This window comes from Amblyraja radiata, chromosome 37, assembly GCF_010909765.2.
Source record: "Amblyraja radiata isolate CabotCenter1 chromosome 37, sAmbRad1.1.pri, whole genome shotgun sequence".
NCBI classification, from domain to species: Eukaryota; Metazoa; Chordata; class Chondrichthyes; order Rajiformes; family Rajidae; genus Amblyraja; species Amblyraja radiata.
Window position 1 is genome coordinate 5,701,778 of NC_045992.1, and position 22,043 is coordinate 5,723,820.

At 44.8% G+C, this 22,043-nt stretch overlaps 2 protein-coding genes across 3 annotated transcripts in view; both read left to right on the forward strand.

Annotated features, from left to right (window-relative positions):
* Window positions 1-8,327, forward strand: part of rasgef1a (RasGEF domain family member 1A) — a 64,878-nt gene extending 56,551 nt beyond the window's left edge. For both annotated transcript variants that reach the window (XM_033012987.1, XM_033012986.1), the window contains exons 10-14: window positions 579-674; window positions 1,998-2,093; window positions 2,209-2,332; window positions 3,840-3,912; window positions 4,801-8,327. In XM_033012987.1, coding sequence (XP_032868878.1) covers window positions 579-674; window positions 1,998-2,093; window positions 2,209-2,332; window positions 3,840-3,912; window positions 4,801-4,825 — 414 coding nt within the window. In that variant the 3' untranslated portion in view covers window positions 4,826-8,327. The remainder of the gene's footprint in view (window positions 1-578; window positions 675-1,997; window positions 2,094-2,208; window positions 2,333-3,839; window positions 3,913-4,800) is intronic.
* Window positions 8,328-12,406: 4,079 nt separating this feature from the next.
* LOC116966365 (basic phospholipase A2 Sms-N6-like) lies at window positions 12,407-12,974 on the forward strand. The gene has a single exon (XM_033012547.1). It carries the CDS (start codon window positions 12,417-12,419, stop codon window positions 12,972-12,974), a length of 558 nt encoding a protein of 185 aa, XP_032868438.1. The 5' UTR covers window positions 12,407-12,416.
* Window positions 12,975-22,043: the final 9,069 nt, after the last annotated feature.

A 22,043-nucleotide genomic window follows, 5' to 3' on the forward strand; every position in this document is an offset into this window, starting at 1 on the left:
TGCGTTTGTGTCTCAGGCTGGGAGCTGGCTTTGGATTTTAAGCTTTGAACCTCAATGGAACATTATAGTAAAAAATCTATCAGTTGTATACAGTATGTGTCTTTCCTTAACATATACACATGAGTACATGGATACATGCACGCACGCACTCACTCACTCACACACTCACACACACACACGCACTCACTCGCTCAATCACCCACTCACTCACTCACACTCACACACACACACACGCACTCACTCGCTCAATCACCCACTCACTCACACACTCACACACGCACGCACTCACACACACACACACACACGCACACGCACTCACACTCACACACACACACACGCACGCACGCACTCAATCACTCACACACTCACACGCATGCACGCACTCACACACACACACGCACTCACTCGCTCAATCACCCACTCACTCACTCACACTCACACACGCACTCACACTCACGCACGCACACACACACACACACAAACGCACACTCACACACTCACACACTTTCACTCTTTGAAACCCAAGGAAACTTTCAACTAACGACAGGTTTTGTTTTGTTTTGTGCTTTTTTAAATAGAATCATATGGATCCTTCCAGCAATTTCTCTCACTACAGAACAGCTCTTCAGGGGGCAGTGCAGAGATCCCAGACAGCGCACACTAACCGTGAGAAGGTAAGCGATGCCGTGTAATGTAAGAATAACCTGTACATCTGTCGGATGCAAACATTCATTTGGGACTCTCTCGTGTCTCTTCCTCTGTTTACTGGTGGCTGAGGGCTCCACTGGTCCATCAGACTCCCCAGAATTACCTTGAATATCCAAGTCAGAAAAGGCTCTGCCCTTTCTCTTGGCTTCAATTTATCCGATCTATTTTAGTTTAGTTTAGATATACAGCGTGGAAACAAGTCCTTTGGCCCCCATGAGTCCGCACAGACCCACGCACTAGTTCTATCCTACACAGAAGGGGCAATTTACACAAACCAAGTAACCTACAAACCTGCACATCTTTGGAATGTGGGAGGAAACCGGAACACCCAAATGAAACCCACGCGGTCACAGGGAGAACGTACAAACTCCGTACAGACAGTCCTCGTTGTCAGGGTCTCTGGTGCTGTAAGGCAGCAACTCTACCACTGTGCCGTCTCTGTGTCGCATGCTTATCAGCATCCACTTAAATTTCAGCCTCGATCACTCACTTCACTGTCAGGGTGAAGAATTTCCTAAATCTAATCGCATTAGTAATTTAGGCTATTTAGTGGAAACACTTTTCTCTCAGTTAACACCATCAAAAACCCCTTCTTTAATCATAGAGTTGAGGAAAGCAACACCTCCCAAAGACTGGAAGGCTGTTAGGGATGGCCAATGGGTTTTCCTTACAAGTGATGCCCAATACCCATGTGAATACCCGATAGAAGAACTCTATCAAGTCACCCTTCAAATGCGCTAACAATAGGTAAACAGAGAACAGCTTCTGAAGAAGGGTCCCGACCCAGAACTTGGCTGCTCCATTCCCTCCACAGTTGCTGCCTGACCCGCTGAGTTCCTCCAGCACTTTGCTTTTTGTTTTGGGGTCAAGATTCCAGCATCTAACAAGTTTCTTGTGTATCCAGAGCACGGCATCTCCTGATCGCTAGTGAAGGAAAGCCAACATTCTCAGACTGGCTTTCTACCGCAGCCCTCTCCGCGTCACTGAAACACAAACTTAAATACAGATTAATTGATCCACGTCTCCATTCCTGTTATGTGGGATCTTTCTCAGCAGAGAATAGCAGCTGTGTTTGCTTTCACAATTGTGACTGAGAGAACCGCAGCGATTTATTGTCTGAGCCGCTCACTGTAATAATTGAGACATAAGAAGCTACTGTGTGAAAGTGAGATAAGACAGAATAAAATATCACAATTCATCTCTTTAAATTTCCTTTAATTAAAAAAGCTATTTTTGATTCATCGACTCGAGGGAATAAATTGTTAAATGGGTTTTTTTTTCTCTCTTAGATTGTCATTCCAGTTTTTAATCTCTTCATCAAAGACATCTACTTTCTGAACAAGATACACGCCAACAGACTGCCTAACGGGCAAATTAACTTTAAGGTAAGGAGAGATACCAACATCACAAGTAAAGCAGAGCTGTGCTCGTCAGACATTTCACCCTTTTAAATATTCACAGGAAAAAATAGCTCACGCTCATTGTCTCTTCCCTCTGTAGAAATTCTGGGAAATTGCCAAACAGATCAGTGAGTTTATGATGTGGAAACAGGTAGAATGTCCCTTTGAAAAGGACAAGAAGATCAAAAACTATCTCCTGACAGCTCCTGTCTACACAGAAGAAGGTAAGTGTTTCATGGTGACCAGATTGTGTTTGAGGATTGACCAGTTTGAGATATTGACATTGACTAACATTAGTTTTAAAGGGATAGGGGACACAGAACGCTTCATGGTTTAGTTCAGGTGACACAGGTCGTCCCCGGGTTCCAGTTTTATAGACGTCAATAAGCCAATTTTGACCTTAAATTGGGAAAATCCATTAAAATATCTTGCTATTGGAACCATACAATCACAGTATTGTAATGAATGGCATCAAACACACATAAGACTGATATGAACAAACAAATCCTAGAAGTGGACTCATCTTGCATGGAGCTCACAGATCAAAGGGTTACAGGTGTTAGGCATAAAAGGTGTTGTCCGTCAACATGGTTGCTTAAAGAAAGGTTTGCGTGGGGAATGAATAGGAAGTAACTGCAGATGCTGGTTTACACCAAAGGTAGACACAGAAGTCAATACCGTGATGGCCCATGCAAAGTTCACCACTTTCTACAGCCCACTTCATTCTTGACGTTCGAGTTACTGAACCAGGCCTCAATGCCAACAGTCAATATGCTTCGGTTTAAGGTGAAGGGGAAAAGATTTACTTGGAATCTAAGGGGTAACTTTTTCACACAATGGGTGGTGGATGTATGGAACAAGCTGCTAGAGGAGGTAGTTGAGGCAGGGACTATCCCAACATTTAAGAAACAGTTAGACAGGTGCATGGATAGGACAGGTTTAGTGGGATATGGACCAAACGCAGACAGGTGGGACTAGTGTGGGCAAGTTGGGCCGAAGGGCCTGTCTCAACACTGTCAATCTATGACCCTGTTTCAGTGGGGCAGGCAGAAACGTCACACATTCCTTCCCTCCAGAGATGCTGCCAGTCCGGCTGAGTTACTCCAGCATTTTGTGTCTATCTTCTTGTGTGGGGATGAGATTGGTTTAATATGTTTCATTAAGAGCATCCACCTAAGATCATAACGGACTCCTGTAACCCTGGACATGTTTGAAGCAGGCAGACGTGACCAATATAAACCTAGGCCACTGCTGTCAAAAATGCAATGCCCACTGCTTTGTATAGAACGGAGCAATATTTGAGGAGATACAAAGCTAATATTCTACCCTGTCTCTACTCCCTCAGCAAATTTGCTTAAACTGTCCCCTTGTATATCACAAGTGTAAACCTGCTCTTGATATGAATAATAACGAATAAACAATATATCACGGGAATCATCTCAGGTTTTGAGTGCTTTCGAATGGTTTAAAATTCGCAGAATGTTTGCAGCACAAAAGGAATCATTAAGCCTGCTCTAGCTCCTTATAAGAACAGTCACATTCTCCCACCCTCTCAAATGCTTTCCATTGCAATACTTACCCAGCTCCCAATGGAAACATCAAATCAGCCTCCATCACCATCCCTGGCAGTGCTTTCCAGACACCAACTCTTCACTGTGTTACAGAAGCATTTGCCTCCTGTTGCTTTATGAGGCACGTTTTTAACTTACCCTTTTTGCTTCTCATTCCTAGCACTTTACTTGGCTTCATTTGAGAGTGAAGGACCTGAGAACCACATGGAGAAGGACAGCTGGAAGTCACTCAGGTACTGGGCCCTACTCGTGAATTGTTTTTTAAATGGTCCCCAAACAAATGGATAGTAACAATGTCGGATAGCAAAGTTAAACTGAATCCTTCTATAGTTATGCCCCTGTCCCACTTAGGAAACCTGAACAGAAACCTCTGGAGACTTTGCGCCCCACCCAAGGTTTCCGTGCAGTTCTCGGAGGTTCCCGGAGGTTTTTGTCAGTCTCCCTACCTGCTTCCACTACCTGCAACCTCCGGGAACCGCACGGAAACCTTGGGTGGGGCGCAAAGTCTCCAGAGGTTTCCGTTCAGGTTTCCAAAGTGGGACAGGGGCATTAGGGTCCTAAGAATTCAAGGCAGAGTTAGTTCAATTCCTGAAGAAAGCCATGACAAATTCCTGGGTAATGCCTTTCATTTATAATGTGACCCATATAAGTTTGTGAAGACAATTCCTGAGGTTCTGCCCAAATATAACTGCAAGTTACTGTCTCTGTATCATCCCAGGCAGAGCTCGCGTCTGCTTGGTTTTAGATCTAGATTTTTGACCAATTTGGATTCTTGGAAGAGTTCTAATGAATATTTGCCAGGTAGTAAATCAAAATGCTCCTTCCAATGGCCACTGGGGTGAATAATTGTAAATGCACTATAAGGAATACTTAAAATGACATCAACCACCCTTCATAAACCCTTTTTAAGCTCAGCTGAAAGAGCAAAGTTAATATCTCATCTGAAAGACAGGATTTCTGACACTCCCTTGGCATTAGATATTTGTGCTTGAGTCATTGGGAATAGAAGTTGAAGTCATAACCATGTGACTGAAGCCTGCAGTAGCCCTTTGTCTGTGCTAATTCTTCAGTCCTGTTCTGGTAAACAGTCTAACACGCTTCCTATTTTTCTCCATCGGCAGGGCCACACTGTTAAACCGGGCGTGAAGCAGCCACTTTGTGCACACAGAACTCCGCAAATCATTTGCACTGCATCCGATTTTCGCTCCGTTTGGAAGAGAAGAGACTTGGTTTGGTCACTCGCTTTAAATTTGTAAATTTGGTTTAGATTCGGATTCGGATCGTGACTGTACAGAGAGAAAGAGGCCAACTCTAGGGGCTTTGGTCCCACTGGCTGGGATAAGTTTATTCAATGCCTTTTACAGCAGACAATGTGCTATGACTTAAAGTCACTTGTAAAATAATTGGAAGACTACGAGAAGGAAGAAGACTGACTTTTGCCACGGGGCTGGACCCTTTAATAAAGAGAAGCATCACGGGAGATCCCTGACTGCTGTTTCTATGGATACTGGTAGAAATAGGACAATGGCAGCCTATGAGAAATTCCTACTACTGTCAATTCATCCTTTGTTTTGTGACAACTTGCTGCTTCTGTTTGTGTGTGTGTGTGCGTGCGAGTGAGAGAGAGAGTGGGAGATAGAGTGAGTTACGGGTATAAACAGAACAGAAGGGACTATATTGCACCAGCCCAGAATCCTGCTGAACCTATGTCGGGGCAGGGGAGAGGACAAACTTTAAACAGACAAGATTATCCAAGGCAGAGAATTGATCATCCAACATGGAGAATGTAAGGGTGTTTGTAGACTGCATCTTATAGACAGACCATTTTATAAAGCAACCCCAGTATGCTGCCTATTCAGAATGTGCAGATTTATTTAATGTTGTGAACTATAACTCATAGTTTTCATTGCTCTTATGGATTGAAGAATATTTATTTTGTGCACCAACAACGTCCCACTTTACACACAGTAAAATGAAGGACTCATTTTCTGCCCGAATGCGTAGATCGTTCAGTAACACCTAAAACCCGTCAGTCACAAGAACGAGGGGATCCACGACTTTGCCATACTGCGGTGAATCGACAACAAATACTGCCTCTCCAACTCAACCCCATCTTACAACGGTTTACCTCGTCCACAAAAGCATTCATTCAAGGCAACCTTACAAAAATGTTCAAGTTGAAAGTGCCTGACTTGCTGAGCGTCTTCTACATTTTCTGGTGCTCATGTTAACACCAAACTGTTATTTGATGTTGACTTAGCTCGTAAAGTTTAAAAGTGCCTAAATTCTATATAAGATGCACCCCCCCCCCCCAAAAAAAATCTAAGGCTGGTCTCACTCTGCCAGACCCCACACCAGGGATCAGTGCAGGATAATTAGTCCGGTACTGATCGTGTGTCCCATCTGTATTATTGTGCATGGGTTGTGTGTGGAGGCCTATAAATACACAGTGGACAGCAACCACTGTGCACCTATCTCCAGCATTAGATAGAAAGTTAAACTTGTCAACCTTGGGCGAAACCCATCCTAGTTATCCCTCATAGTTTGGAAAGCAGGTCCAGGATGAGTTTTGTGCAAAGGGTGTGTTAAACTGCTCAAAGGAGAAGCAGGACCCAAGCATCGTTTGCCTGGTATTCAATAGGGAACATTATTGCTGTGGCTCTAGTGGGCAGATAATGAAAGGGCAACCTGTGAGATGTCCATTCCACCAACACAACTGATGCATGGTTGATAAATGAATGGTCAGAGCAAACGTAATTAGTATAGATGATTTAGATATACTAAACTAGTATAAATGGGTACGATAGTTGGCAGGGACATTGTAGGCTGAAGAGCTTGTTTCTGTGCTCTATGGCCCTACACTCCTTATAGAAGTGCATGGGACATGAACCAGCTCCAATATAACACTGCATCATTCTGGTGCCCAGGGCTGGCAAAGTGTTTCTCTCTTTACATCGGGTAAAGGATGGGTTCCTGGCAGTGTTCCCAGAGCAGGATAGTCAAACTGGGTCGAACTATAATCCCAGGATCTGCTCTAACTAAATCTGTGAAAAGGCTTTGGATACTTCACAGAATTCCACGAGCAGGCTAAGAGATTCCTGCGCCCCCATAATATGGTCTGTGATAATCTCATTCTCCCTCCCGAGAATCCCATGGAAACTAAATCAGGACAGTGGGAGCTCTAATTATTGTACAACCGCAGCATAACCTTTCTTTTAGACTCTCACATTAAACACAGTTTGGTCATGAGACAGAGAAAGAACCAGCTATTTACGTACTTTTGTAGTACATTCACTGGTGCAAAGTGGTATACAAAATGCCGCAAATCTTTCATCTGAAATATGTACAAAAAATGGTGAAAAAATCCTCAGCAGGTCAGGCAGCATCTATGAGCAGAGAAAAAGAGTTAGTATTTCAGGTCGAAGACTCTTCATCAAAGAGTTGATGAAAAGTCACTTTCACTTTCGTTGGGGGTTCCTTAACCTGTTGTTTTGCCTGGATGATTTAGGCCCAAAGTGCTCATTCTAACTACATGCCGGTCCCACATTGTGTAATTCCTTTGCCCTCCCCCTGACACATCCATTGTTACTGTGGGTATGGGATGGCCACTACTGTCATTAAAAGCTGTTCCTTCCCCATAGTCATCAATAAATACACTGACATCACACTTCTACCTTTAATGAACAACAAGAAACAATGAAAAATTTGTTAGCAAGGCAATCCTCATGTGGGCTAAAGCGCATTGGATTAGTTACATGTTCAACGGCAGGAAGGTTTGCGTTCCAATTAGATCAAAGAGCATTCATCCTTATTCACTGTGACATATAACCCATTCGCGTCACTGGTTGGTGCAGTGCCGCTGATACACACCTCACCTTGCCAGACCCCGGGACCCCCGAGTATTTACCTGAAACGTACATAAACATTGCTGAAGGAAGTGACAGCTGCATGCTTTTTAATCTTTACAAGGACAGGGCTTTTGTCTGGATTTATTGACTCATGGCACCTAGAGAGATCATCGCGTGCAGCCAAGGACAAGAAATTATTCAACAAATCCTCCAGGCATTTTCTGAAGCTCACCATGTGCATTTATAATTTTGAAAGAAAATTTAACAACCTCGTTCTGAGATGCTGCTCATGTTGAAGTGGGAACAGCATCTAAATCGATCGAGTAAACGGCAGCTCCTTCTTAGAAACTGACTCGGGTCGGGTGCGTGGGCAAAAATAGTTTGTGGGTTCCTGCATTGTGAGCAAGAGACCGATTCAACGGCACTTGCAAGCAGATCAGAAAGCACTGGCTTCAGTGTCACTTGACCAGAAGGCTATCACAGAAACCACACCAGTATCAACACAGCTCCCTCTTGTATCTATCCAGAACTTAAAGCAAGCTCAAATCTCTATATATGCCTCCTCCCTTGAAAGGATAACAACATCCTTCACTTCCTTGCATGGGAGATAATTCACACCCTCCCCAAAGAATGTCAGGCCTGAAAATGAATCTTTTATTTTATCCCCCCCCCCCCCCCCCTCTGGAGGGTTTATGTGTTCAAAAGCACTGAATGCATCATGCAACAGTCTCAATGTTTTAATTGTTTGGTTTTGGTTTTTATAAAGATACAAACACAAAAAATAAATTATGTGAAAATCAGACGCATGTGGCTGTTTCGTTTTATTTTTTCTTTCCAGTACAATTTTCCAATTGCTCATTTTATGTTTGTTCCGTTAAGAAAGTGCTTGGAGATTATCTGGCAGTGAGAGGCGCCTTTGTCTTGGGAAGGGAAGGGTGGACTGGAAAACTCAACGCATTGCAACGGTTCTTCCCCCCAATAAGGCATGCGATGAGAGAAGGACTTGTTTCCAATCCACCACCACAGATGAGGCATCAAAAGCCTCATGATTCTGTCCAAGAATACTCTTCACACTCATTGAATGAATTGTGGTTGTGATGATGGTCAGTTCATGTTACAACAGCAACAAGTTACATTGAAGTGGCACCTTCTGTAGAAGATCAAACGATATTCAACACTTAGCCATGCAGGGATTGGAGATCAAAATAACAGTCATTGGCATCATATATATATATTTTTAAATTATTTTTATTAGAAGCAATTGTACAAAGATAAAACATTCGACATCTAAGATTATACAATTATTGTACAGCTTCATTTTTAACCTTGCAATCTGAAAATGAAAAAAGAGAAGGAAAAAGTGAGAAGTGAAAAGATAGCTTGAAAAAGCACAAAGAAACTACCTAAGTAGTGTGGCTGGAAAAAAATAATGGTAGAAGAAAAGAAAAGAAAAGTGGAGATATACCTGCCCCTCGCCTCTCCCCCCGCTCCCCCCCCCCCCTCCACGCCCACCTCACCCGGCCCAAAACCGGATTTAAATTTAGATTTGTGTTGCGCCATACTATTCTTGTAAGAATATTCTTTTTTTTCATCTACATTTTTATTGATTTTTATGAGATATATACAAAACAGTGCAACACCATCACCATAAATAAAACAAAGTAAGAAAAACAGCAATCAAAATTAAAAAATAAGTAGATAGGGGGAAAAAAAAGAAGTAAATAAACAAAACAATTGGAATAAGACCTTGTGGTTCACTTACCAAATTAAACAAAGAAAAAACATTACAGTGATTAGTTATCTGGAGATAATTCAATATTGTAAGAATATTCTTGGCATCTATATTAAACAGTGCCTTGAACGAGATAGAGATGCTGGGAGATGTGAAGGGTGGTGGTTTGGGTGAGATGATCTCCAGAACTTATTCTTGGCCCCAGATGATATAAGAACAGAACAAATGCAAGACCCCAGAACTGGAGACGTTCAGAGATCAGGGGTTTGTGGACTGGAGGAGGTCATCGGGGAAGAGCAGGATCCATAGAGGAACTTGAAAACAAAGGTGTGACTTTTCAAGTCCAACTGATTGTCCATGAGGAGTGAACACCAAAAGAATTTAAAGGCCGCTAGTCAAACGCCTTTACTGAAAAAAAATATCAAGTGTGTCCATCTTTTTAGTTTAATAATGGATGGGATTTATATAGCGCCTTTCTAATACTCAAGGCGCTTTACATCGCATTATTCATTCACTCCTCAGTCACACTCGGTGGTGGTAAGCTATTTCTGTAGCCACAGCTGCCCTGGGGCAGACTGACGGAAGCGTGGCTGCCAATCTGCGCCTACGGCCCCTCCGACCACCACCAATCACTCACACACATTCACACACAGGCAAAGGTGGGTGAAGTGTCTTGCCCAAGGACACAACGACAGTATGCACTCCAAGCGGGATTCGAACCGGCTACCTTCCGGTTGCCAGCCGAACACTTAGCCCATTGTGCCATCTGTCGTCCCGTTTAAAATGTAAACGTTATTCATAAAATGTACAAGAAACGCACAACAATACATGGCTTTATTTACATCCATAGTATCGACCAGTCTATGCATACACAGTGTTATGAGGTTGGAACATTTCTAGCTTTGATACATTCTACATACAAGGTATCACGTGGCCTCTTTGGATGATTTCATTAGGCCTTAGTCCCCCAATTCCCTGAAGTTCCTTGCCCAACCCACCCTTTCATACACATGGCTCTGAGATTTTCTCATCATTTTTCCCATCATTTTTTAGCCCACTTTGCCACGGTTGTCTTTCTGTCGCTTCTCCCAAGCTGCCGTCTGACAGCTCTCTCAAGAGTAAAGAGTATTTAATTGTCTCATGCACCAGCAACAGAACAGTGACATTCTGGGACATATGCCATTATTGGGCCATTCAGCCATGAGGTCTCGAAAGACCCAAGACCTAACTCCAGTTACATGTCTTTCCCCCCAAACACTTTAGTTTGTTAAGTTTACAAAAATCCCTAGTGTAAATTACCAATTGCCTTTGTTAAAGTATAGTCTGAATATCTGGCACGTTCCATGTGGAGGAGTGTTTCTCAACTTCACTCCCAAAAATGCTGGCTCTAACCTTTGAGTTTATTTACAAGACCCATGTACTCTTTTCATATTTTGAAAACAGCAATCAAGAAACCTTCTAAATCCCAGAGAAAACAACTTCATGTTCCGATAATCACTCCCTGTGATTTAACTATTGAGTCACATAATCTTGCTGGTAAATTGATACTACATTCCCTCCAAGGTCAATATAACCTTCCAAAGGCAAGGTTCCCGGAGCAGCTCAATGCGGGAAGAACCCCCACTCTGTAGCATGCTTCCCAGTCTGACAGTCCTTCCTTTATAGACACAAAATGCTGGAGTAACTCAGCGGGACAGGCAGCATCTCTGGAGCGAAGGAATGGGTGACGTTTCGGGTCGAGACCCTTCTTCAGACTGCTGCCTGTCCCGCTGAGTTACTCCAGCATTTTGTGCCTATCTTTGGTTTAAACCAGGATCTGCAGTTCCTTCTTACACAGTCCTTCATTCATTTTGCTTTCAGTATACCTAAACAGCTGTTCTTCATGACCCTCAAATGTGTTCTGTCTTTCTGTTATATTTCCCTCTGACTGTTAACAGTTCCCTTTCTCTCTGTCTCTCCTGCACTCTTTCTTTGGAAAAAAACAGACTCAGGCACTTATATTGTGAGAGGCCATAGCTTTAAGTTTAGTTTATTGCCACGTGTACTGAGGTATAGTGAATTGCTTTTGTTGTGTGCTAACCAGTCAGCGGAAAGACAATACAAAATTACAAGTACATGATTTAAGTCAGTTGAAGGATGCATTCTGCGTAAAAAGGTTGCCCTGCATATTTAAACTTTGTTCCTCTAGCTTAACGCTATGCCCTCTTGTGGTTGTATTTCTCATTCTTGGGAAATGTTTCCATCCTGGGTTCTGACTGTCTTCCCTTCCTGATGACTCGCATAATTTTATATACTTCTGTCAGGTCTCCATACCATCGTTGACGTCCCAGATAAAACAATCTGTAGTTAAAACCCTGTAGTTAAACCCCCCCCTAATCCAGGCATTATTCTGGTAAATCTCCTCTGCGTCCTTTCTAAAGCTGCCACATCTTCCTGCAATGGGGAGATCAGAATACCATGCAATACTCCAAAATGCAGCCTAGCCAAAGTCCAATAAAGATGTATCCCCTCGATCTCTGAAAGCAAGCGTACCATGCACCTTCTCTACCACTCTGTGTGTGTTGCCACTTTCAGGGAGTTATGGACTTGGATCCCAAGATCCTTCTGGTCATCAATGCTGTTAAGAGTCATCCAATTAATTGTATATTTCCCTCTTACATTTGACCTCCCAAAGTGCACTACCTCAGATTTGCTCGGATTAAACTCCATCTGCCATTTCTCTGCCCATTTCTGTAGCTGATTTATATCCCGCTGTATACCTTGCCAGCCTTCCCCAAACTTACTAACCAACCCGTCTACGTTTACGTCGAAGTCCTTAATCATATATTCATTTTTCCTTTGTCTTCCTTTGTCTCTGGCTCCTCACTGGCCTCTGGCAGTTGTCTCCTGCACATCAGTCCATTCTAGAATCCCTTCTGTTTTGTACATACGCCTCCTCAACTGTCCTTCACTCTCTCGCCTCAGTATGAAGGAGGGGATAAAAACTCCCAGCAAGTGATTCCCACCTGATGGGGTTTAAGGGGGCCCTCTAGCTCCTCCAGGCCATGTGCAGGATTCCCGTTGGGAGCAGGGAATAGGAGGAGCCGGGAAGAACAGACCTGCATCTGCGCTGTTGGGAAGAGAGGAAAGTACAAGACCGGAGACGGCTTGGCTTGCCATGGATTGGACAAGGCAGCCAGTTGTCTTCCACCTCTTACTGCTGTGCCGGCTGATGCCGCTGCCCGCTGGAGAGAACATCTTGGTGGAGGACGGCAGCCTCCACCGCCACCACTTGGGCCGGAGGAGTGTGCTGGACATTGCCTTTGTCCTGTGGTGCTACCGCAACCGCTATCAGTTCTCCATCTACAACGTCAATGGCTACGGCTGCTACTGCGGCAAGGGAGGCGACGGCGTGCCGCTGGATGACTTTGACACCTGCTGCTTCCACCACGACTGCTGCTATGAGGCCGCGCTCCTCACCTCCTGCGGCAAGGGCACCAACATCTACCTGAAGCCCAGCTACGCCGTGTGCGAGGAGGGCAGGGCTGAGTGCCCGGAGGGCTTGCAGCCCTGCTCCAGCGACCTCTGCCTCTGCGACAAGCAGTTTGCCGAGTGCCTGGCCATCGCCACATACCAGGACCAGCACTCCAGCTATCAGCAGAAGTTCTGCACGGAGCCCAAACGCAAATGTCCTGCCGAGGAGAAGATTGAGGTGGATCTGGACACCAAGAGATAGGATGGGGGGGGGTCCTCAGCACTGCCTCATTCCACAGTGGAAGTCACATTATATTAATGTTAAAGCTACAAACTTTATCCATGGCCTTGTTTGCCTCAATTTTGCGTTAGTGGAGTAGACCTGCTGTGGATGAGGGGAAGGGCTGGGTTTCTTGGGTGGCCAAACCCCAATGTTGTCCATGCCCCACTCTAGCCCAAGGAGGGTGTCCTTAGGCATGGCCTTGCCCACCAAAGACAACCAAATCGGACGTTCAACCACGGCTTCATCTATCTTCCTCCACCATGCTTCCCCTCTTCAGTGGCCAAGGTTATAGAGGAGGATTGTCAACAGCAAGCATTTTAACCTTAGTGAGCTGGGAAGGGGTGGGGTGGGCGGGGGAGGAGGGGGGGGGGGGAGTTTGATATGGTTTATTGAGAGAGAGGAGAAATGCCAGAGATTTTCAACCTGTACTTGTGTATAATGGTGGCTTGAGTCAGGACTTGTGGATCTCGGAGCAAAGTGAGTCCTGGTCACCTTCAGTGGAGCGCCACAGGTACAGAGGCTTCCTTTCCAAAAGGCAGGCCTGTAGCTGGCGTTGCCACCGTTGCTGGGACGAATTTAATAACACATCACAAGCTGGTAGCACGGGTACGGAGAGAGCAGCAACATAGCAACGGCAGGAGGAGTGAAGGCAGCATTAGCAACCCAGGAGAGGAGCCCAGCAACACAAGGAAGCTGAGAACCAGCCTTGCCAGTCGGGAATTCAATGCAGAACAGGGTGCACTGGCAGGGATGAAGGAAGCTCACTGCCACTAGAAGCCAACTCGTTAAATGTCTGTGAGAAATGGAGGCAGGGATGTGACTTTAATCCATCCTCTGCCCCATGTGGGGAAGACAGGGCACAGGGTTGGCACTGCTGAAGGTGAATGGATTTGTCTTTGCTTTGACTAATTATCTTGCAATCAATGTTCATAGTTCTTCTCTCTTGGGGTGGGCAAAAGCTACTAATATTTAATGCTCCTCACACCTCTCTTTCCCACTGCTACACCTCCAGTGATGCAATTGGTTTAAATTGGTCAGACCATCCCAGGAGCGAAGGCATTTAATAGACTGGTTAAAAGAGACACAAAGGGATGGATTTACTCAGCGGGCCAGACAGCATCTCTGGAGGACATGCAAGGGTCAGGATCGTTCTTCAGACTGATTGTAGTGGGAGGAGAAAGGTGCAAGAGAGATGGGGGCATGACAAAGCCAGGCATGCGATAGGTGGATACTGTTCTGGGAGCTTCGATTGATTAGCACATTGCCAAATGTCAAAGATGAAAAGACAAAAGATAGAGACAAGGAGAGGTATGAACTGTGAAGCCAGATGAAAGGATAGAGGTGGAAGGGTACCGGGGGATTGGGAAAGGGCAGGATTGTGGAAAAATGTCTATCCAGGTGAGGCACAGCGAAGAGAGGAGTTGGCCATCTTCCTCTATAACCGAGGCCACTGAGGAGTGAGACAATGGTGGTAAAGGAATGATGAGGACTTGGTTGAATGTGGCATTTGGTTGTCTTTGGTGGGCAACGGTTCCTGTGGGTAAAGCTCTCTACTTGCTGGTTCGATGATGGTGAAAAGACATTAACAGAACCTGGGCTGAAATCTTCCTATTAAAAGGCGTGAGGCGGTCTTGCTCAAAATCATCAAAGTGTTTATTACAGACTGCACACAACTTCATCCAATGTGGACGCTGTGGCAGTAATAAGATCAAAGACTGAATGGGCTTCAGATTTGCACAGTGAGCTTGCTAACTGAGATTAAAATCTGGTTCAGTGATAAACCAGCTGCATAAATCCGTCTCATTCATTCCAACAGTCAGTGACTGGAGGGGAGCACAGAGGCGAGAGACCACCAATTGGGTGGTGAAGATGGGGGGATTGTATTTTCCTGCTGGTTGCTCCATCCTGCCCTATCTCCTCTCACTCACTCTCCCTATCTGGTTGTTTTCCCACATGCTCTGATATTCACTTCACTACCTCCCTCCCACCCACACAAAGCCTGTGCTGCGTTGCTACATGAATTACAAAGAGCCATCTGATGTGTAGTATGTTGGCTTCTGGTAACCATATGGTATTTAGATCTGAATAATATTGAGATAGAGGTGGTCCAACCCAAAATGTCACCCGTCCATTCCCTCCACAGAACTACCTAACCTGCAGAGTTACTTCGGTATTTTGTCAAAGTCAAAGTCAAAGTATCCTTTATTGTCATTCAGACCCTTCGGTCTGAACGAAATTCCATTTAACATGATCAGGAAACCTGACTTCTCATCTCAAAATCAGAGTAATGTAGTGGAAAATATCCATTGTAAAACCTCGTGGTATCGAGTTCATGTAAAAAATACTAGAATCATATGGAGGGACAGTGGTGTACTGGCAGAGTGCCAGAGACTCAGGTTCAATCCTGACCCCCAGAGCTGTGTTTGTGAAGTTTGTATATTGTCCCTGTGATCAGGGTGGGTTTTTTTTTCCAGATCCTAAAGACATGCGTGTTTATGGGTTAATTGGTCTCTGTACAAATTCCCTCTATTATGCAGAGAGTGGATTAACTCTAAAACAGGTGATCGATGATCGACAGGGACTTGGTGGGCCGAGTGGGATTGCTTCTCAACTGTATCTCTAAACTCTCATTGCATGGCAGAGTGGTGCAGCTAGTACAGCTGGGTATGGGGTAAGAATAAATGGTAAGCCATTTAGAAAGGAGACGAGGAAACACTTTTTCACACAGAGAGTTGTGAGTCTGTGGAATTCTCTGCCTCAGAGGGCAGTTCTCTGGATACTTTCAAGGGAGAGCTAGATAGGGCTCTTAAAGATAGCAGAGTCGGGGGATATGGGGAGAAGGCAGGAACGGGGCACGGATTGGGAATGATCAGCCATGATCACATTGAATGGCGGTGCTGGCTCGAAGAGCCGAATGGCCTACTCCTGCACCTATTGTCTATTGTCTCACAGTGCCAGAGGCACAAGTTCAATCCTGACCTCCAGTGCTGTCTGTGCGGAGTTTGCATGTTCTCCCTGTGACCGGGGGTAGGTTTCCGCTGGGTGCTGCAGTTTCTTCCCACACCCTCCCACATAATTTAAGGTGGCTGACACACCTGCCAACCTGCAGAGTTACTTCAGTATTTGCCAACCTGCAGGTGAGTCAGCCACGGTACCTTGGTCTGGAGTTGAGTGGTAGAACCTGCAGCAACATTTGGGCAGAACATAATGGGGTTAGTGCAATCACGGGCACGGAATGATCAGCGTGGACTCAGTTTGCTGAAGGTCCTGATTCTGTACTGTATGTCTTTATGACGATTTGAATTAAAAAGGTTGGCGTTGCTACAAGCTGTCAGAGTGTAATTAGCTGACAGCTGGTCGTCAAATGCTGTAAATCTGTTGTCCTCATCCCGTCTGGTCTCCATGGCACCACTCCCACTGCCCTCAGGGATGTTGCGCTGTCATGCACGGCAAACCTGGGACGGGCCACAAATGCAGGTCCTCCCAGCACGCTCACATTGTGAGCGTGAATCACTATTCTCCATTGTTACGCAGCGCAAGGTCAGCAGCATCATCGTACATGAAACAGCTCGGGTCCCTCAGTACCCGGCTTCAGTGCTCGAGTACATTACTGTGAAAATTCAATTATTTTTACATTGCTCGTCCAAAGTTGCACATCCTCCATCCTCCCTCTTCCACCTGATTGAGATCAGGATTCATCCGACAGTAAAAGGCACCAAGAATAGAAGTTGCTGCTGCCTTTGTTTGTGGGACTTTATTGCACCCTGTACCCCTGAACCTGAGACTGCAGCGGTGAGTGGACTTCTGAAGCACTTCATCACCTGCAAAACCCCTGTCCCACGGTACGAGTTCATTCCAAGAGTTCTCCCGAGTTTGCCCTGATTCGAACTCGGAGATTTACGGTAATGGCCACTCGTCGGTACTCGGGGCTCTCGTGGACATTTTTCATCATGTTGAAAAATCTTCACGAGTCTTCCCGTGCTTACCTGCCGTTAGCGAGTCTTCCCGAGTACCTGCCGTTAGCACTAAGAGACGTCCCCGAGCTCCGACGTACCCGCTACGTTCATTCTCCGTCCTTACCACGAGTTTGATTTTTCTTAAACTCGGGAGAGCTCTTGGAATGAACTCGTACCGTGGGACAGGGCTATTAGAGTTCATAAGTTAATCAGTGATAGTTGCAGAATTAGGCCATTCGGCCCATCATGTCTACTCTGCCATTCAATCATGGATGATCTATCTCTCCCTCCTAACCCCATTCACCTGCCTTCTCCCCATAACCCCTGGTATCGTATTAATCAAGAATGAATTTATCTACGCCTTAAAAATATCCATTGACTTGGCCTCCACAACATTCTGTGGCAATGAATTCCACAGATTCACCACCCTCTGACTAAAGAAATTCCTCCTCATCTTCTTCCTAAAGGAATGTCCTTTAATTCTGAGGCTACGGCTAGTCCTAGACTCTCCCATTAGTGGAAACATCCTCTCCAAATCCACTCTATCCAAGCCTTACATGCGATGTCTTGAGGATGTAAAAGATGCTACATAAATACAATCTCACTATTTTATGTCAAACAGTGAACACACGATTCTCTCATCTTGTCTTTCTACTCTCTTTTTCCCTCTTTCTCACTCTCTTTTTCCCTCCCTCTCTGTCTTTCTATCTATTTATCTATTCATCTCTCTCTCTCTCTCTCTCTCTCTCTCTCTCTCTCTCTCTCTCTCTCTCTCTCTCTCTCTCTCTTTCTGGGCTTGATATTTGGTTCTTGGCTCAGTCCTTGGGTCTTTTATTAAAAATTAAATACAACCTGAGGGACCTGGAGGTAGAATGGTGGGTTAGAAGATTTTTTATATCAGGGGAGGGAGGGGGGGGGGGGGGGGGAGGGGGGGCAAGACAGTGGAAATCAGGCTAATGGAAAAGTACACAGATTGAGGCAAGTGCCACATCTGGTAGCGAGAAACATCGCAAGTCGGGCTGGATTTTTTGGTAAGTCGTACGCCTGGCTACGTTCTCATATGATCTCTAACCTGCATCGCATTCACCGTCCAGCCTAAACTGACCAAACCCAGCCCTTCCCTACCGACTGGACAGCAGGTACAGTCTTGGTTGCCCAACTCCAAGAGTCCTGCCTGACTGGTAATCTTTATCTGCTGCAAACTTTTAGAAAAATATAATTGCAATCAAAAAGTTTTCAAAAATATTAAATACACCGTTGTTTTTTTAGTGAACATAAATATTAGATGCCAGGCCTCTCGAGCCTGGTTTGCCATTCATTAAGTCATGGCTGATTTTCCAGCGATTCATTCCACTATATCCAGAAATCTCTAGATTTCTGTTTTGAATGAACTCAGTAACTCTTGGCACATTTCCAGGGTATAGAACTCCACCCTCTGAATGACGAATCTTCTCCACATCTCACTCGACAATGGCTTACTCTTATTCTGAGACAGTGATCCCTGGTTTTAGTTTCCTCACCATCGCTGCATCTACCCTGTGGAGTTTTCTGAGCTTCATTTATGTTTCTATCGCCCATTTGTGGTGGTCCTGGAAATTAATCCTTACGTCATGCAGACTGACTGGGAGAACTGGCATCCCTGCTCACGATTTCAAACACAGAGATTCTGGGACCTCATCATCAGTGCGTATAAAGACCAGAAACTCTCCCTGTCAGCTGTGGCTCAGTATGTAGTCGTCTTGCTTTGACTCAGAAGATCTTGGGCTTGAGTATCACTCCAGGGACTTCAGAACAGAAATATCTGAATAACGAAAGAAGGGTCCGAATTTGAAACATAGGCTGTACACCTTCCCCCCATTGATCCTGCCTGACTCGCTGAGTTCCTCCAGCAGTTTGTGTTTTAGCACCAAAATATCTACTTGATATTCCAGTGCAATGCTACAATGTCAGAAGAGGTGTACTTTGGATGAACTCATTAAATAAGAGCCAAGTTTACTTTCTGTGGATTGAAAAGATGCAAGGTTTTATTCTAAAGAAGAGCAGGAAAATGATTCCAAAGTAATGGTTGATATTAACTCCTTAAATCCCTGTTCGTGCTAGTTTGCAATGTACAAATATTAGCAGCATCAGTAACTTATCTTTAAAGTATTTCATTTGTTGTAAAGCTCTCCCAGACAGGTTACTTAGATAGGAAAGGTGTTGGGGGATATAGGCTAAACACAGGCAAATGGGTTTAGCTTAGATTCGGCATCTGGGTCAGCATGGACAAGTTGGGCAGAAGGGCCTATTTCCATGTTGCATGCCTCTATGACATTCCAAGATAACCTGAAGGGGTGAGAGACACAAACACTCTTTTTCCTTCAGAACGATAAAATATCTCCATCCCTCCCCAACTACTAATAGGGAAAGGGCACAAAATAATAATATATATTTTTCCCCTACAAACTCTTTTTAACAGAGTCCTATCTTTTCAATAGAATGTGATAAGGCTCAGCCATAAAGATAGAGAACATGAGCCAAGAGTTCACATGAACCACTCCGGAGGACGAGAAACCAATTAGGGTTTATCGTAAGGAATTGGGAGTGGTCCAACACGTCTAAAGGCTCAGCGGCTGTTCAAATCAATCTCAAGTGTGAAAGGGAAATGGTTTTAATGCTGGCGAAAGATGAAAAGGCATTATGTCTTCAGAGCAGCAGTCCGAACCCAACGCTGCACAGGAGGAAATTACAGAAGGAAAACACAGATGCGCACTAGCACTGTGTATTTATGTTCAGGGCGGCACAGTGGTGCAGCTGGTCTCAGCTCCAGTGGCCCAGGTTCAATCCTGACTTCGGGTGTTGTCTGCATGGAGTTTATATGTTCTCCCTGTCACAATGGGGTCCTCGGGGTGCTGTGATTTCCTCCCACATTGCAAACACATGCAGGTGGAAGGTTAATTGACTTGCTCCCAGTCTATAGAGTAGTGGTGGAATCTAGCGGGGGGGTGGAGGTGGGAGGGGTGTAATCATGTATAATCTTTCCGTTGATTGGATAGTACGCAACAGAAAAGCTTTTCACTGTACCTCGATACACCTGACAATGTACTAAATTAAACTAAACTAAACTATGAAGAGCCCCCTCATATAGTTGAGTGGTGGGATCTGGAGAGAGTTGATGAGGTTGTGGAGCTAATGGTGAATTTGCCTTAAAGGGTGGTAGAGGGCTGGCATGGGTTCAATGGGCCGAAGGGCCAATTGCCATGCTGTTTCTCTTTGCCTCTTTGTGATATTGTAATTGGGATTCAATGCTACGATAAACCTAGAATATGCAGTTCCGAAAAACAGACTGTTCAGCCCAACTGATCTCTGCTGCTGCCTCCAGATACAATGATCATCCAAGATAAACACCTAGGAAGGATCTACTGTCATATCCAGTTTCCACACACTTCACAAGACACAGCTTTATCTGCTCAGTCTTTGCTGTACTTTTCAAAAGCACAGCATCTCCCTCTCCTGGTAGAGTTCCCCTACTTCAGATTACACCTGTTACACAGAATAATATTCTTTGTGTTTGAAGGTTTCGGACCCAAAATGTCACCTATTCCTGTTCTCCAGAGATGCTGCATGACCCAGGATTTTGTGCCTATCTTCGGTATAAACCAGCATCTGCAGTTCCTTCCTACAGAATATTCTTTGAGGATAGCTAAAATGTATTGGCTTTTGGGAGCTTACACACCACACTTTCAAATGTCAATCCAATATCACTTCTTGAAATCTGCACAGGTCGTGAGTTCTGCACTGGATTCAACTCAGATCTATTTCCATGTTGGTTTTAAGTCTAGTAGTTTAACATACTACTGACAAACAAGTATGAATGATTGCTTGTCGATTTCCAAAGCAACCACCTTTTAAGTGGCCTCCTGTGTCAAAGCTAGAAATCTGTGTTCTTATGAGACAATGGTGCCTGGTTACTGTCGGGAGAGGTTACATGTAAATGGGTTATTTTTCCAAGACTGGTTCCTATTTGAATTTAATAATATTTATGGGAGCTAATTTGAATGGACTGATTTCCATAAGTCTGGCGTTAGTAACCTGGGTGAACCTGCATGTCATATGAGTGATATTATGACTTCACATTCTCACATAAAACATTTAAACATGTGGTCAGAGTCATACAACGTAGACACAGGCCCTTTGGCCCAACTTGCCCATACGACCAACATGTCCCATCTACACTAATCCCACTTGCATGCGTTTGGCCCATGTTCCTCCAAACCTGTCCTATCCGTGTACCTATCCGTTTCCCTCTCCCCTGACTCTCAGTCCGAAAAAGGGTCTCAACCCAAAGTCACCCATTCCTTCTCTCCAGAGATGTTGCCCGTCCCGCTGAGTTACTCCAGAAATTTGTGCATACAGTATCTTCGGGTGTAAACCAGCATGTGCAGTTCCTTCCTACGCATTTAACCAGGTGTTCCCTTAACTGACCATAACATTGTTATGACCTTGTCAAGAGGCATCCCACTTCCTGATGCTCTGGTAAACAGCAGATGCTTTGTCATTTATTCATCTGGAAAACAGCTGGTGTGGGTGGGAGGTAAATATCAGACAGAATGTTGGAAGGAATGGGAGAGTAACCTAGATACTGATGGAACAAGAGGAGAGAGGTCATGAGGGCGAGGATACGTTCTGAGGATGATCGTGGAATTGAAACTTTAACTGGTTTCTATTTGATGATGATCTAACAGATACCACATTAGCTCTTCCAGCATTTTCTGTTTTTTTGTTTCACATTTCCCTATCTGTTTAATTTGTTTTTCAAAAGACCACCTCCCTTTATCATCTAATCTTTGCTTGGACATTCCTAGTTCAATGGTGGGATTAGGGGCAGAGCAAGGGATCAGACACAACGGCACGCAACCTCCACCACTGCAATGCAAAGCAGCCAGAAAGTGCCAGTCCTCCCATTGCAGCCAGTTATTGTGTCGGAAGGAACTGCAGATGCTGGTTTGCACCGATGATAGACACAAAATGCTGGAGTAACTCAGCGGGACAGGCAGAGAGGAGGGATGGGTGACGTTTCGGGTTGAGCCCTTTCTTCAGACTCTCTGCAGAA

Excerpts from the sequence above, each read along its gene's own strand:
- LOC116966365 (XM_033012547.1), top strand. The coding sequence starts at position 12,417 with ATGGATTGGACAAGGCAGCCAGTTGTCTTCCACCTCTTACTGCTGTGC.